The sequence below is a fragment of the Malaclemys terrapin genome, chromosome 11 (genome assembly GCF_027887155.1).
Source record: "Malaclemys terrapin pileata isolate rMalTer1 chromosome 11, rMalTer1.hap1, whole genome shotgun sequence".
NCBI lineage: Eukaryota > Metazoa > Chordata > Testudines > Emydidae > Malaclemys > Malaclemys terrapin.
The window spans coordinates 79,353,481-79,368,018 of NC_071515.1; the positions used below are offsets into that span (position 1 = coordinate 79,353,481).

The 14,538-nt window shown below is 63.0% G+C and overlaps 1 protein-coding gene across 3 annotated transcripts in view; it reads left to right on the forward strand.

Moving 5' to 3' along the window:
* The window catches only part of SPEG (striated muscle enriched protein kinase), a 130,521-nt gene that overhangs the window by 92,274 nt on the left and 23,709 nt on the right, over positions 1 to 14,538 (forward strand). For all 3 annotated transcript variants that reach the window (XM_054043334.1, XM_054043335.1, XM_054043336.1), the window contains exons 17-26: positions 3,839 to 3,962; positions 4,508 to 4,680; positions 4,932 to 5,044; positions 5,486 to 5,654; positions 8,884 to 8,974; positions 10,388 to 10,588; positions 10,890 to 10,950; positions 11,739 to 11,816; positions 13,546 to 13,712; positions 14,051 to 14,077. In XM_054043334.1, coding sequence (XP_053899309.1) covers positions 3,839 to 3,962; positions 4,508 to 4,680; positions 4,932 to 5,044; positions 5,486 to 5,654; positions 8,884 to 8,974; positions 10,388 to 10,588; positions 10,890 to 10,950; positions 11,739 to 11,816; positions 13,546 to 13,712; positions 14,051 to 14,077 — 1,204 coding nt within the window. The remainder of the gene's footprint in view (positions 1 to 3,838; positions 3,963 to 4,507; positions 4,681 to 4,931; positions 5,045 to 5,485; positions 5,655 to 8,883; positions 8,975 to 10,387; positions 10,589 to 10,889; positions 10,951 to 11,738; positions 11,817 to 13,545; positions 13,713 to 14,050; positions 14,078 to 14,538) is intronic.

The following is a 14,538-nucleotide window of genomic DNA, read 5'->3' on the forward strand; positions in this document are numbered from 1 at the left end:
ATCATCCCAGCCAGGGTTTTGTCAAGCCAGGCCTTAAAAATCTCTAAGGAAGGAGATTCCACCACCTCCCTAGGGAACCCATTCCAGTGCTTCACCACCCTCCTAGTGACATAGTGTTTCCTAATATCCAACCTAGACCTCCCCCACTGTGACTTGAGACCATTGCTCCTTGTTCTGTCATCTGCCACCACTGAGAACAGTCTAGATCCATCCTCTTTGGAACCCCCCTTTCAGGTAGTTGAAAGCAGCTATCAAATCCCCAATCACCCTTCTCTTCTGCAGACTAAACAATCCCAGTTCCCTCAGCCTCTCCTCATAACTCATGTGCTCCAGCCCCCTAATCATTTTTGTTGCCCTCCGCTGGACTCTTTCCAATTTTTCCACATCCTTCTTCTAGTGTGGGCCCAAAACTGGACACAGTACTCCAGATGAGGCCTCACCAATGTCGAATAGAGGGGAATGATCACGTCCCTCGATCTGCTGGCAATGCCCCTACTTATACAGCCCGAAATGCCATTAGCCTTCTTGGCAACAAGAGCACACTGTTGACTCGTATCCAGCTTCTCGTCCACTGTGACCCCTAGGTCCTTTTCTGCAGAACTGCTGCCTAGCCACTCGGTCCCTAGTCTGTAGCAGTGCATGGGATTCTTCCGTCCTAAGTGCAGGACTCTGCACTTGTCCTTGTTGAACCTCATCAGATTTCTTTTGGCCCAGTCCTCTAATTTGTCTAGGTCCCTCTGTATCCGATCCCTACCCTCCAGCGTATCTACCTCTCCTCCCAGTTTAGTGTCATCTGCAAACTTGCTGAGAGTGCAGTCCACGCCATCCTCCAGATCATTAATGAAGATGTTGAATAAAACCGGCCCCAGGACCGACCCCAGGGCACTCCACTTGAAACCGGCTGCCAACTAGACATCGACCCATTGATCACTACCTGTTGAGCCCGACGATCTAGCCAGCTTTCTATCCACCTTATAGTCCATTCATCCAGCCCATACTTCTTTAACTTGCTGGCAAGAATACTGTGGGAGACCGTATCAAAAGCTTTCTAAAGTCAAGGAATAACACGTCCACTGCTTTCCCCATATCCACAGAGCCAGTTATCTCCTCATAGAAGGCAATCAGGTTGGTCAGGCATGACTTGCCCTTGGTGAATCCATGTTGCCTGTTCCTGATCACTTTCCTCTCCTCCAAGTGCTTCAAAATGGATTCCTTGAGGACCTGCTCCGTGATTTTTTCAGGGACTGAGGTGAGGCTGACTGGCCTGTAGTTCCCTGGATTCTCCTTCTTCCCTTTTTTAAAGATGGGCACTGCATTAGCCTTTTTCCAGTCATCCGGGACCTCCCCCGATCACCAGGAGTTTTCAAAGATGATGGCCAATGGCTCTGCAATCACATCCGCCAACTCCTTTAGCACCCTTGGATGCAGCACATCCGGCCCCATGGACTTGTGCTCGTCCAGCTTTACTAAATAGTCCCGAACCACTTCTTTCTCCACAGAGGGCTGGTCACCTCCTCCCCATACTGTACTGCCCAGTGCAGCAGTCTGGGAGCTGACCTTGTCTGTGAAGACAGAGGCAAAAAAATCATTGAGTACATTAGCTTTTTCCACATCCTCGGTCACTAGGTTGCTTCCCTCATTCAGTAAGGGGCCCACACTTTCCCTGACCACCTTCTTGTTGCTAACATACCTGTAGAAACCCTTCTTGTTACCCTTCACATCCCTTACTAGCTGCAACTCCAGTTGTGCCTTGGCCTTCCTGATTACACCCCTGCATGCTCCAGCAATATTTTTATACTCCCCCCAGTCATCTGTCCAAGTTTCCACTTCTTGTAAGCTTCCTTTTTGTGTTTAAGCTCACCGAAGATTTCACTGTTAAGCCAAGGTGGTCGCCTGCCATATTTGCTATTCTTTCTGCACACCGGGATGGTTTGTTCCTGCGCCTTCAATAAGGATTCTTTAAAATACAGCCAGTTCTCCTGGACTCCTTTCCCCCTCATATTATTCTCCCAGGGGATCCTGCCCATCAGTTCCCCGAGGGAGTCCAAGTCTGCTTTTCTGAAGTCCAGGGTCCATATTCTGCTGCTCTCCTTTCTTCCTTGTGTCAGGATCCTGAACTCGACCATCTCATGGTCACTGCTGTCCTGGTTGCCACCCACTTCTACTTCCCCTGCCAATTCTTCCCTGTTTGTGAGCAGCAGGTCAAGAGGAGCACGGCCCCTGGTTGGTTCCTCCAGCACTTGCACCAGGAAGTTGTCCCCAACACTTTCCAAAAACTTCCTGGATTGCCACTGTCCCTTATTTTATCCCCTCAGTGCCTGGAGCCCAGGAGCCCAGACATGTCCTGATGGGCTTTGCTGAGTCACAGGGTTGAGCAGTCCCCCAGTGTGGTGCTTGGGCAGCCCCCATTGAATTGTAAATCCCTGATTCCAACTCCCCTGCTGAGACTCTCAAACTTACCACATATTTCAGTAACAACCATGCAGCAAAATCCCAGAACTTCCTACACCCGAACGCTAGACACAGGGGTGCCAGGTGTCCCGTTTTCGACTGGAACGCCGGGTCCTGGCAGCTCCGGTCAGCGGGACCGAGTGGGCCGTTAAAAGCCCGATCGGTGGTGCAGGCAGACTCCCAACCTGGCTCCGTGCAACTCCCTCTGGCTCCTAGGCGGAGGGATGGCTACTGGGGCTGTGTGTGCTGCCCCCAATGCTAGCGCCAGCTCAGCGGCTCCCATTGGCCAGGAACCGCAGCCAATGGGAGCTGAGGGGGCGGTGCCTGCACATGCAGGCAGCACAGAGAGCCACCCCGAACCCCCTCCCAACCCCCTGCCCCAGCCCGGAGCCCCATCCTGCACCCCAAACCCCAGCCCCATTCTGCATCCCAAACCTCTCATCTCCAGCCCCACCCCAAAGCCTGCAACCAGAGCCCTCACCACGCCACCCCCCAGAGTCTGTACCCCCTCCCATGCCCCAGCCTCAGCCCGAAGCCTTCTCCTGCCAGAGTCCTCACCCCCTTCCCAACCCCCTGCCTCAGCCCGAAGCCTCATCCTGCACCCCAAACCCTGGCCCCATCACCCACAGCCAGAGTCCTCACCCCCGTCCCAACCCCTGCCTCAGCCCAAAGCCCTCTTCTGCACCCCAAACTCTAATCTCTGGCCTCACCCCAAAGCCCACAGCCAGAGCCCTCACAACCCCACCCTCCAACCCCCTCCCCCATCCCGGATCCCCCTCCCACACCCTGAACCCCTCATTTCTGGCCCCACCCCAGAGTCCATACCTGCAGCCGGAGCCCTCACCGCCCCCTGCACCCCAACCCCCTGGCCCAGAGTGAGTGAGGGTGGGGGAGAGCGAGCGACGGAGGGAGGGGGATGGAGTGAGCAGGGTGGGTGGCCTCGGAAAAGGGGCAGGGAGCGGGGCAAGGGTGTTCGGTTTTCTGCAAATAGAAAGTTGGCAGCCCCAGGCATACGTATTCGGAGAGAACAATGGGTTACAGGAGCTCATGACCTTTCCTATGATATCTTATATGGCCGGCTGCGTAAAACCGATCACCATTACACGACCATGGTGAATATGGCGGTTCCGGGGTGCTGCTTTGAGGTGCAGGGGGGGCACGTGGCACAATGGCCAGTCCCTTCTCCAGCAGGCAGGGCTGCCGGGGAACCAGGTCGGGGGGCACGTTCCCAGTGATCAGGAACCCCATAGCTGGGGGGGTGGTGGGGAGCAGGCCCTGCTGGGGCGGTTTCTTTCTGGGCCTTGGCAGAGGGGCGGAGAAGGGGGCTCAGGCCAGGCCCCACGGGCCGGGCTGCGGTTGCCGTAGTGACTAGGGGATGTGTTGGCAGGTCCATACCTGGAGGAGGCCCCTGTCATCCTGGACAAGCCAGACGTGGTGTACGCAGTGGAGGACCAGCCAGCCTCCGTCACCGTGACCCTGAACCACGTGGAGGCCACGGTCACCTGGAAGAGGTGGGATGCAGCTTCGCCAGCCCCAGCTCTGGCAGCACCCGGGCGCGTGAGCCAGGCTGTCCATGGCGTGACTGGGGCCTCTGTCAGCCAGCACCGTGCGGGGCTCCCGGGGGGCTCCCTGTGGCCCTGCGCTCCGGGGGGTGCCTCTTGGAGCATCTCCAATCCCCCGCCCTGCACCCCCGAACCATTGCTGAATTGTATATACAGCTGGGGGGTGGGGTCCCGGCGACTCCAGCTTGGCCTCTCCCAGCAGGGGGCGCTGTGGGGGTGGGGTGGAAGCATTGGCTGTGAGGGGAGCCCCCAGCTGTTCCAGCCCTACCTCTCCCTGCAGGGGGCGCTGTGGGGGTGGGGAGGGGCCCTGGCTGGGGGGGGCTCCTGGTGATTCCAGCTTGGCCTCTCCCAACAGGGGGCGCTGTGGGGGGTGGGGGGGCCCCGGTGGGCCCCTGGCTGGGAGTGGGGCTCCCAGCGACTCCAGCCCTACCTCTCCCAGCAGGGGGCGCTGTGGGGGCGGGGCGCTGGGTGACGGGGTGTCCTTCCCCCGGCAGGGGCGGGTCGGTGCTCGAGGAGCGGGCTGGCACGTGTGAGCTGAGCATGGCCGACGACGACCAGCACTGCCTGCGGCTCTGCCAGGTGCACCGCGGGGACGCTGGGGAGCTCACCTGCGAGGTGAGCAACAGGCACGGCGCGGACAGCTGCTCCATCAGCCTGCAGCTGGCAGGTACGTGAGCGGTCCTTATCCTGCGTCCCAGCCGGGGGCGGAGCCTGGGCATGAGCCAGCGACACACCCCAGCCGGGGGCGGAGCCTGGGCTGAGCCAGTCACACACAGCAGCTGGGGGGCGGAGCCTGGGCACTTGCAGGCCACACCCCTCCTAGCCTGGGGGCGGAGCCTGGGCCCCTGCAGGCCAGGGCGAGGAGGCAGCCACCTGCTCCTGCCTGCGCTCAGGAGTGGAACGTCTCTCGGTCCCCAGAGGCGCCGCGCTTCGAGTCCATCATGGAGGACCTGGAGGTCGGGGAGGGTGAGACGCCGCGCTTCGCCGTGGTGGTGGAGGGCAAGCCGCTGCCCGACATCATGTGGTACAAGGTGAGCCCTGGGCCTCCCTGGGGCGTGAGGGAGCCAGGGACACCAGTCAATGGATGGGACCCCTGATCCCAACCCGCAGCCCCCTGCCAGTCCAGCCCAGGGCTCCCCAGCCCCTCAATCCCGATTTGCAGCCCCCTGCTACCCCACCCCACCCCGGCCCCCACCCCCACCCCTGCTGGTGCCCCTTACTCCTGACCCACAGCCCCCTGCTGTGCGAGCCCTGCCCCTCCCAAGGGAACGGGTCCTGGTCACCCAGGGTTCTCCAGGAGGAAGGTGGGTCCTGGGTGCTCTGGGAGGGGGCTGGATCCCAGCTGTGGGGGGCCAGGACCCCTGGCTGCCACGCCAGGTGGTGGCGGTGCCCCTGGCATTGGGCCAATGGTTATGCGGGCCCCAGGAGTCGGTGGCTGTGCTGGGGGTGCCTGACGCCCACACTCCCCCCAGGACGAGGCGCTGCTGGCCGAGAGCAGACGCCTGACCTTTGTCTACGACGACAGTGAGTGCTCCCTGGTGCTGCTGGGCGCCACGGCCCACGACAGCGGCGTCTACACCTGCACCGCCCGGAACATGGCCGGGGAGGTTTCCTGCAAGGCTGAGCTGCTGGTGCGCGCAGGTAGGGCCCTGCCAGGTGCCCCGCCAGGTGCCCCAGCCCCTCGACTTCTGGGGCACGGTGCCAGGCCTGGGGAGGGGGAGCAGCCCGGAGGCCTTGGGGAGGGGCTCTTTGCAATGCCAGCTAGCCTGAGCCGGGGGCTGCATCCCTCTGTCCAGATGCCCATCACCTTGGCATCTAGGTGCCACTGTGGACCAGTTGGTTGTCTCCAGTGGGGGAGAGGGTAGCGACGAGGGCTTTGCCATGGCCCTTCCACCCCCCCACCCCCAGTCCTCTTCTGCCCCGGCACCCTCCCCCCGGCCATTCCCACCCCCGCCGGCACCCCACGCCACTCGCTGCCATGGCTGGTCCCACACTCATGGGCTCACCAGGACTCGTGCTCTTTCTCAGCTCTGTGCGGTCCGTGTGTGTGGGGGGTGCCCCCTTCAGTGCAACAGCCCTTCTCGGGGGTCCACTCTCTCTCGGGGTCAGGCCCCTCCACCTCCTGGAGCCGCACCTCTCTCAGCCTTTGCATGTCTGTCTCTGCCGTGGGCCCCCTCAGGGAGTCCCCTCGCTCTGGACCCCCCGGGCCTCCACCTTGATGCCCGCCCTGTTCTCTAGCCCGGAGCGACTCTCAGCCAGCGTAACACAGGAGGTTTATTGAGAGTTGAACCCAGCACAGAAAACTCCTCGGACTGGTCACTCTCTGCCAGCTGGGCAATCAGCTGCTCCTGGGTGAGCCTCTGTCACGGCTGATTCCCGCTCTGGCACTTCGAGGGCAGAAGTGGGGCCCGCAAGGGTTTTAAAAATGAATCCTGGCCACTCCAGGCTGGTATTAAACTCCCAAGGTTACAGCTTCTCTCTGACCTTGGATGGGTAGATGCTGCCACCACCCAAGTGCAGAACCCCCTTGAGAGCCCAGGAAGGCGCACTTGGGAATTCCTCCCTGTGGGTCCCCTCAAGCCCTTCCACCCCCCAGGACCCCGGGGAAGAGCTGAGAAAGAAAACAAAGGAAATCAGCTGTTGCCACCAGCTAATTAAACAGCATTTGCACAAACCTCTTAGGACACAAAAATCCAATCCCGTTCTTAAAAAACAGTAAAGTTTATTAAAAACAAAAAGAAGGAAAATACATCTGGAACTTAGGCTTTTGCTAGATTTTAAAAGAGCAATTCCAAAAATTAAGCCCCCAAACTAGCTTTCTTGGGGGTTCAGCTTAAAGGTTACAAGCAAACAAAAGCACCTGGGGTTAGCACAGAGGAGTCCACTAGCCATAAGAAATAAACCTAATCACATCTCTCTAAACATTCCTGATCTACTTACACATCTGGGGGTTCCAAATCGTAGTTCTAGGTCTGATCTGATGATCTACGATCACACCTGGCTTAACGCTTCTCACAGCATAACCGCTCCCTGTTCCCCTCTTTCCCGGAGAACCACAACACAGAGACAAAGGGAAGTTTTTTTCTCAATTGTAAAAAGTTCTAGCCCTCCCATTGGCTCTTTCGGCCAGGTGCCCACTCACTTCCCTTTACCTATGCATAGCAGTCAGACTTTTTAACCCTTTACAGGTAAAGCAAGTAGAGAACAGCTACTAAGAGGGATTTTACAGCTAACTGGCTGGCTGAGTGTCCATCAAAGGGAGCTATCCCCCCCCACACCGTCCCTTTATTTATCACAGCCTCCCAATGCGCAGCCCTCTCTCCCTGCACAGACGGGCCAGGTCCCTCTTTCGGAGCTGGTTCTAGGCCATTTCCAGGCTGGTTCCTTCAATTCCCTCGTTTTATCGCTGGCAGCTACTCACTGCAAAACGCCTGTAGCCAACCGTCTACAGGGTGCATCCGCCAACCATCCTCTGCTACCACATTGTCACAGACTCACAGATCGTGCCCGCTCGTGGCCCCGTGCGGTCCGTGGGGGGTGCCCCTTTCAATGCGACAGCCCTTCTCGGGGGTCCACTCTCTCTCGGGGTCAGGTCCCCCCACCTCCTGGAGCCGCACCTTCCTGAGCCATAGCACTTCGGTCTCTGCCGTGGGCCCCCTCAGGGAGTCCCCTCGCTCTGGGCCCCCGGGACTCCACCCCCCGAAGGGGCTGATGCAACCCTGATCTCTAGCCCGGAGCGACTCTCAGTCAGCATGAAACAGGAGGTTTATTGGGCATTTGAACCCAGCACCAGAAACTCTCAGGGCCTCAGGCCTGGTCTCCCTCAGCCCAGCACATCCCAGTCTCTCTGCATCCAGGTGGGCTCTGCCTGCTCCCCCTCTCCAGCCCAGAGCCCCCCTGCTCCCAGCTGGGCATCTGAGATCACCGGCCCCAGGCCCCGCCTCTGTCCATTGTCTTCTCTCCAGGGAAACAGGGTCATAAACCGGGTCTCCTGGGCCTCCTCTCCCCTCTTCTGTCCTCTGGCCCCTCGGGCTGGAACTGGCTGGTCAGGTCACCGGGGTCCTCTCCCCGCAGCCCATTGTCCCCCCACTGGCCAGAACCGGCTGTGACTCTGAACTGGGTCTCCGGGTCGTCAGGTCAACAGTCGCTGGGGTATCCGTTCTCCAGGCCATCGGCTGGGGTCCCAAGTTCCCTCTCCGGTCCTGTGTACCAACAAACTCCCTCTCCCCTCCCCTCGTTAAACCAGTAACACCCGGGGAAACTGAGTCCCACCCCCTCTGCATGCAAACCATTGGAAAAACAAGAAAACCCCCTGCTTTGTCACCCCGACCGGCACCCTGCCCCCCTGTCACGGAGTATTGGGGGACTCAGGGCCCTGCACCCCCGGCTTCCTGCGATTCACCATGACTCTCAGCCAGCCAGTAAAGCAGAAGGTTTATTTGGATGACAGGAATACAGTCCAAGCCAGGTCTTGCAGGCACAGACAACAGGGCCCCCCTCAGTTAGGTCCAGCTTGGGGTCCCAGGGCATCCCAGCCCACCCCCCTTTGGGGGGTCAGAGCCATCTCTGCCTCCCAGCCATCTCTCCAGCCCGCTTCCAGCCCTCTGCCTTCAGCGACCCCTCCCACAGCCTTTGTTCAGTTTCCCGGGCCAAGGAGTCACCTGGCCTCCAACCCCTTCCTGGGCTCTCATGTTACACGCTCAGGTATTCGCCTTCGGGCAGACTCCCATCCCCCCAATGCAGACTGTCCTAGCCACACTCCCCTGTCAGCATTCACAGACCACAGTAAGAACAGTCCCAGTTCGTCACACCCCCTCGGTCCATGGCCGTTCCCCTCCCTTCTCATGCCGTGGCTCTCCTTGCCTTCCAGCCCAGCCGGAGGCAGCAGCCGTGGTGGCGGAGGAGGGGCATGCGGCCCGGCGGCTGACGGACGACTACGAGGTGCACGAGGAGATCGGGAGGTGAGGCGGGAGGGAGGCGGGTGCCTCTGGCAAGGGGCCGTCCCCAAGCGTTGGCCTGGCACCCGGGCTTGGCCCTGAGTCCCTGCTCCCAGGCACTAGGGCTGGGTCTCCCGCCGGGCCGGGCTGGGGCAGGTGCTCGGTGCCGGGGCTAAGGGGCCCAAACAGCCCCCATGGGGATGGCTCTTGGCAAGCCCAGGGGGGTCAGCAGCTCGTCCCATCCACAGCGGGTGGGCTCCCCTCCCTGCGTCACGGAATCCCGGCCCGGGGTTCCTCAGGCCCATTTTGGGGGAGGGAGGAGTCAGAGGCTGCCCGACTCGACTCAGCACCTCCCAGGCTGGCGTGGGAGATTGGAGTCACGGGGGGCGGGAGGGGGTCCCTGCAGCTGGGGAGCTCCCCCCTGCCCTGCAGCCCTAGCTGTCTGGTGACCCACGGAGCGTTGACACTGCAAAGGCAGACATGGGAAATGTGGGGCCAGCCAGTCAGAGCCACGGGGCTGGGCTCGCTGGTACCATGGGAGATCTCCGTTCTCCGAGAACATCCGCTCCGTGGGCAGCAGCGTTAGGGAAGGGAGAGAGAAGACAGAAAATACCATAACGCTGCTATTAAATCCACAGTCCGCCCGCCCCTAAACTACTGCGGGCAGAGCTGGTCACCCCGTCTCCAAAAGAGACATTAGCATTGGAAACGGTGCAGAGAAGGGCAACAAAACGATGACGAGACCGGAGCAGCTTCCATGGGAGGAGAGATGAGAAAGCCTGGGACTGTTCAGCTTGGGAAGGAGACGACGAAGGGGGGATTGACAGAGGGCTCTAAAATCATGGCGGGTGTGGAGAGTGAATAGGGAAGTGTTTCTTCACCCAACGCCCAGTCAGCCTGTGGAACTCCTTGCCAGAGGATGTTGTGAGGGCCAAGACTATAACAGGGATCAAAAAAGTATTCGCTAAGTTCACGAAGGCTAAGTCTATCCATGGGCAGGGGTACAGCCCCCTGCTCTCAGTGCCAGAACCCAGGCATGGGCGACAGGCTGGATCACACGATAATCGCCCTGTTCTGTTCAGTCCCCCCGAAGCGCCTGGCCCCGGCCGCTGTCAGAGGCAGGCCGCAGGGCCGGACGGACCATGGGGCTGACCCAGGGTAGCCGTTCTTAGCTTCTTTAGCCGCTGCTAAGAGCGAAAACCTGAGCCTCCCGGCCAGTGCTCAGCCCCCCCCCCTTGCCCCCACCACGTGCTGCCCCTGGGTCCTAGATTCTCCCCAATCCCTCCCTAGACAGGTTCCCCCAGGGTGTCCCAGCCTCCTGCCCCTGCCCTCCTGCCAGCCCCTCCTTTGGTGCCCACACCACGTCCTAGGCTCCTGCCAGCCCCCCGCCAAGCCTGGCCCATCCTTCTGCCGGCTGCAGCTCCCCGTGTGTTGCAGGGGGGCCTTCTCCTACGTGCGGAGGGTGAGGGAGAAGAGCAGCGGGCTGGACTATGCTGCCAAGTTCATCCCCTGCCGGGCCAAGGCCAAGCAGTCGGCACGCCGGGAGCTGCAGATCCTGTCCCAGCTGGACCACGAGCGCCTCGTCTACTTCCACGACTCCTTCGAGAAGAAAAACGCCGTGATCATCGTCATGGAGCTGTATCCGCCGGGGCGTGGGATGGGAACAGCCCCATGGCCTGCCTGGGTCCCCGCCGGCACCTGCAGGGCACTGCTCTGTGGAAGCTCACAGCACTGCAGACCCACGTGGTGCAGTCTGAGATGGCAGTGACGGGACGCGGCCGTGTGGGGGCAGGGAGATCACAGCCCCGGGGTCCCAGCAGGGAGCAGCCATGGGGGGGCTCGCGGGGGCGGGTCCCGGCAGGGCGCGGCCGTGGGAGGGGAGCTCGCAGGGCCGGGCGCAGGCGGGCGGCTGTGGTTGTTCTCCTTGACGGGCCCCCAGCTGCACGGGGGAGGAGCTGCTGGACAGGATGGCGAGGAAGCCCTCGGTGTGCGAGTGGGAGGTGAGTGCGGGGCCGGGAGCCCATCACCCTCCGGCTGGTTCCACCTGCTGGTCACCTCAGGAACTGCAGGGACAGGGACCTCGGACCCAGCCCTGGGGCCCAGGCTCGAGCCCGGGTGTCTCGGCGTGTGGGGGAGTCAGGGCCCCACACCCCCACTTCCTGCGAATCCCAGGGACTCTCAGCCAGGCAGTAACACAGAAGGTTTATTAGACGACAGGAACACGGTCCCAAGCAGGGCTTGTAGGTACAACCAGGACCCCTCAGCCGAGTCCTTCTGGGGGGCAGGGTGACCAGATGTCCCGATTTTATAGGGACAGTCCTGATTTTTGGGTCTTTTTCTTATATAGGCTCCTATTAACCCCCACGCCCTGTCCTGATTTTTCACACTTGCCGTCTGGTCACCCTTCTGGGGGGCAGGGAGCTTAGACCCCTGGCTTGGGGTTCCCTGCCTCTTCCCAGCCAGCCCAGAACTGAACCCCCCCTTCCCCCCCCGCCGTCTCACTCCCCTTCTCCCGGCTCCTCCTCTCCCTGTGTCCAGTTTCCTGGGCCAAGGTGTCACCTGGCCCCACCCCCTCCTGGCTCAGGTACGTCCCTCACCTAAAGTCACCCCCTGCTCTCCCAGCCCCCATGCAGACAGTCCAGTAAACCCAGACGACATCCCCAGGTCAGTCCGACCGGCTCCCTACGGCGTCACCGGGGCAGTAACCTGGGTCCTGTCCCCTGCCCGTGGGGGCTGCTCTGCACACTGCCCCCCGGCGGGGCTGGCTCACCGGCCTTGTCTCCCGCAGGTTCGCTCGTACATGCGGCAGCTGCTGGAGGGGCTTAGCTACCTGCGTCATTGCAGCATCCTGCACCTGGACGTCAAGGTGAGTGCGGGGCAGAGCGAGTTCCCCCCCACCCCCCAGCGAGTGCGGTGCAGAGCCCCCCCCCCCGGCTCCCCCCTCCCAGCGAGTGCGGTGCAGAGCCCCCTCCCGGCTCCCCCAGCTCCCCCCCAGCGAGTGCGGTGCAGAGCCCCCCCCCCGGCTCCCCCCCCCAGCGAGTGCGGTGCAGAGCCCCCCCCGGCTCCCCCAGCTCCCCCCCCAGCGAGTGCGGTGCAGAGCGAGTCCCCCCCCCAGCGAGTGCGGTGCAGAGCCCCCCCCCCCGGCTCCCCCCCCCCAGCGAGTGCGGTGCAGAGCCCCCCCCCCCAGCGAGTGCGGTGCAGAGCCCCCCCCCGGCTCCCCCCCCCCAGCGAGTGCGGTGCAGAGCCCCCCCCCGGCTCCCCCAGCTCCCCCCCAGCGAGTGCGGTGCAGAGCGAGTCCCCCCCCAGCGAGTGCGGTGCAGAGCCCCCCCCCGGCTCCCCCAGCTCCCCCCCCAGCGAGTGCGGTGCAGAGCCTCCCCCCCCCCAGCGAGTGCGGTGCAGAGCCCCCCCCCCCGGCTCCCCCCTCCCAGCGAGTGCGGTGCAGAGCCCCCCCCCCCCCGGCTCCCCCCTCCCAGCGAGTGCGGTGCAGAGCCCCCCCCCGGCTCCCCCAGCTCCCCCCCAGCGAGTGCGGTGCAGAGCGAGTCCCCCCCCAGCGAGTGCGGTGCAGAGCCCCCCCCCCCGGCTCCCCCAGCTCCCCCCCCAGCGAGTGCGGTGCAGAGCCCCCCCCTCCCGGCTCCCCCCCAGCGAGTGCGGTGCAGAGCGAGTTCCCCCCCCCCCAGCGAGTGCGGTGCAGAGCCCCCCCCCCGAATCCCCCCCCAGCGAGTGCAGTGCAGAGCTCCGCCCCCACTCCCCAGCGAGTGCAGTGCAGAGCTCCGCCCCGCTCCCCCCCAGCAAGTGCAGTGCAGAGCTCCGCCCCCCCCCAGCTAGCGCAGTGCAGAACCCCCCCACGGCTCCCCCCACAAGCAAGTGCGGTGCCCAAGTGGGGCTGGCTCCAGGCTCCCCTGCAGTGCCATGCTGGGCCACTGGTTCTCTTTGCTTGTGTCACGGAGTATTGGGGGACTCAGGGCCCTGCACCCCCGGCTTCCTGCGATTCACCATGACTCTCAGCCAGCCAGTAAAGCAGAAGGTTTATTTGGATGACAGGAATACAGTCCAAGACAGGTCTTGCAGGCACAGACCACAGGGCCCCCCTCAGTTAGGTCCAGCTTGGGGTCCCAGGGCATGCCAGCCCACCCCCCTTTGGGGGGTCAGAGCCATCTCTGCCTCCCAGCCATCTCTCCAGCCTGCTTCCCACCCTCTCTTCAGCGACCCCTCCCACAGCCTTTGTCCAGTTTCCCGGGCCCCGGAGTCACCTGGCCTCCAACCCCTTCCTGGGTTCTCATGTTACAAGCTCAGGTATGTTCCCTCGGCAGACTCCCATCCCCCGATGCAGACCATCCTAGTCACACTCCCCTGTCAGCATTCACACACCCCAGCAAGAACAGTCCCAGTTCGTCACAGCTTGGGCTCTCCCAGGGCATCTGGGCTGGGGGCTCCATCCCCTGCCCCCACCCAGCTCTGGCAGGTCATGGCTTGGCTGCCGTGCAGTCCCAGGACCCCGTGCCCCCCATGGTACCACCCCCCAGCTGGGCCTCGCCCTGCCCTGGGCCTTCGCCTGGGCCGTCTCCCTCTGACCCTTGTCCCCGGCTCTCCTGCAGCCGGAGAACCTGCTGATGGGCAGCAGCGACCAGGTGCGGCTCTGCGACTTCGGCAACGCGCAGCGGCTGGCGCCGGAGGGGGCCCAGTACTGCAAGTACGGCACCCCGGAGTTCGTGGGCCCGGAGATCGTCAGCCAGAGCCCCGTGTCCATCGTCACCGACGTCTGGTAACGGCCAGCAGCCAATTGGGGCGGGGGCTGAACCCCCCCGGGAACCCTGGCTGTGCTGATGGGACCCTGGTCGGGAGGCGGGTGGGTGCAGGATGCCCACAGGAGGGGCTGGGGTGAGGTCGGGGACCCTGCACCCCCAGGAAACACAGAGGGGCTTCTCTTCAGGAACCCTGGGGGGCTGGAGCATGGCAGGGGGCAGGCCCTGGAGTGAGTCCAGGACCCCGCCCCTGCTGCACTTGGGCCAGGTGCACCCCCCGTCATGGGCCGGGGGGCTGGGGGCCTCGGGCTCCTGGGCTGGCGCCCGCTGGCCTGTAACCATCACCTTCTCTCGGCAGGCCCGTGGGAGTCATCGCCTACCTATGGTAAGGGCCCCTGCCCCCCGGCTGCCCCTGCAGCGCCCAGGCCAATCACCCCACACCGCTCCCATGGAAACAGGCCACGGCGACGGAGGCAGCCCCTGGCTGGACCAGGTGCCTATGGGGAGCCCCCTCTCTGGGGCCCCCACATATCAGCCATCCCTGCGGTGCAGGGCACTCCTGCTGGGCTGCAGGGTCAGCCGGCCCCCTGCCCCCATTCCCCCATGGCATGGCCAGCTCACCCCAGCCAGCCCCCAGCCTCCCTCCATTCCCCCCCTCCTACTCCCCAGGGCTCAGCCAGCCCCCAGCCCCTCCCCTGGGCACAAGCTGGCTCTGGGCAAAGGGCCAGACCTGGTGCAGGCAGCCAGCCTGGTGGTGGCGTCCTGCCTTCCCGTGTGTGCCGCTGCCTGCCCTGCCCCCGGCGGGGCGTCCCGGGGCCCGACTCCCCTCCCCACGTGGGGCCTGAG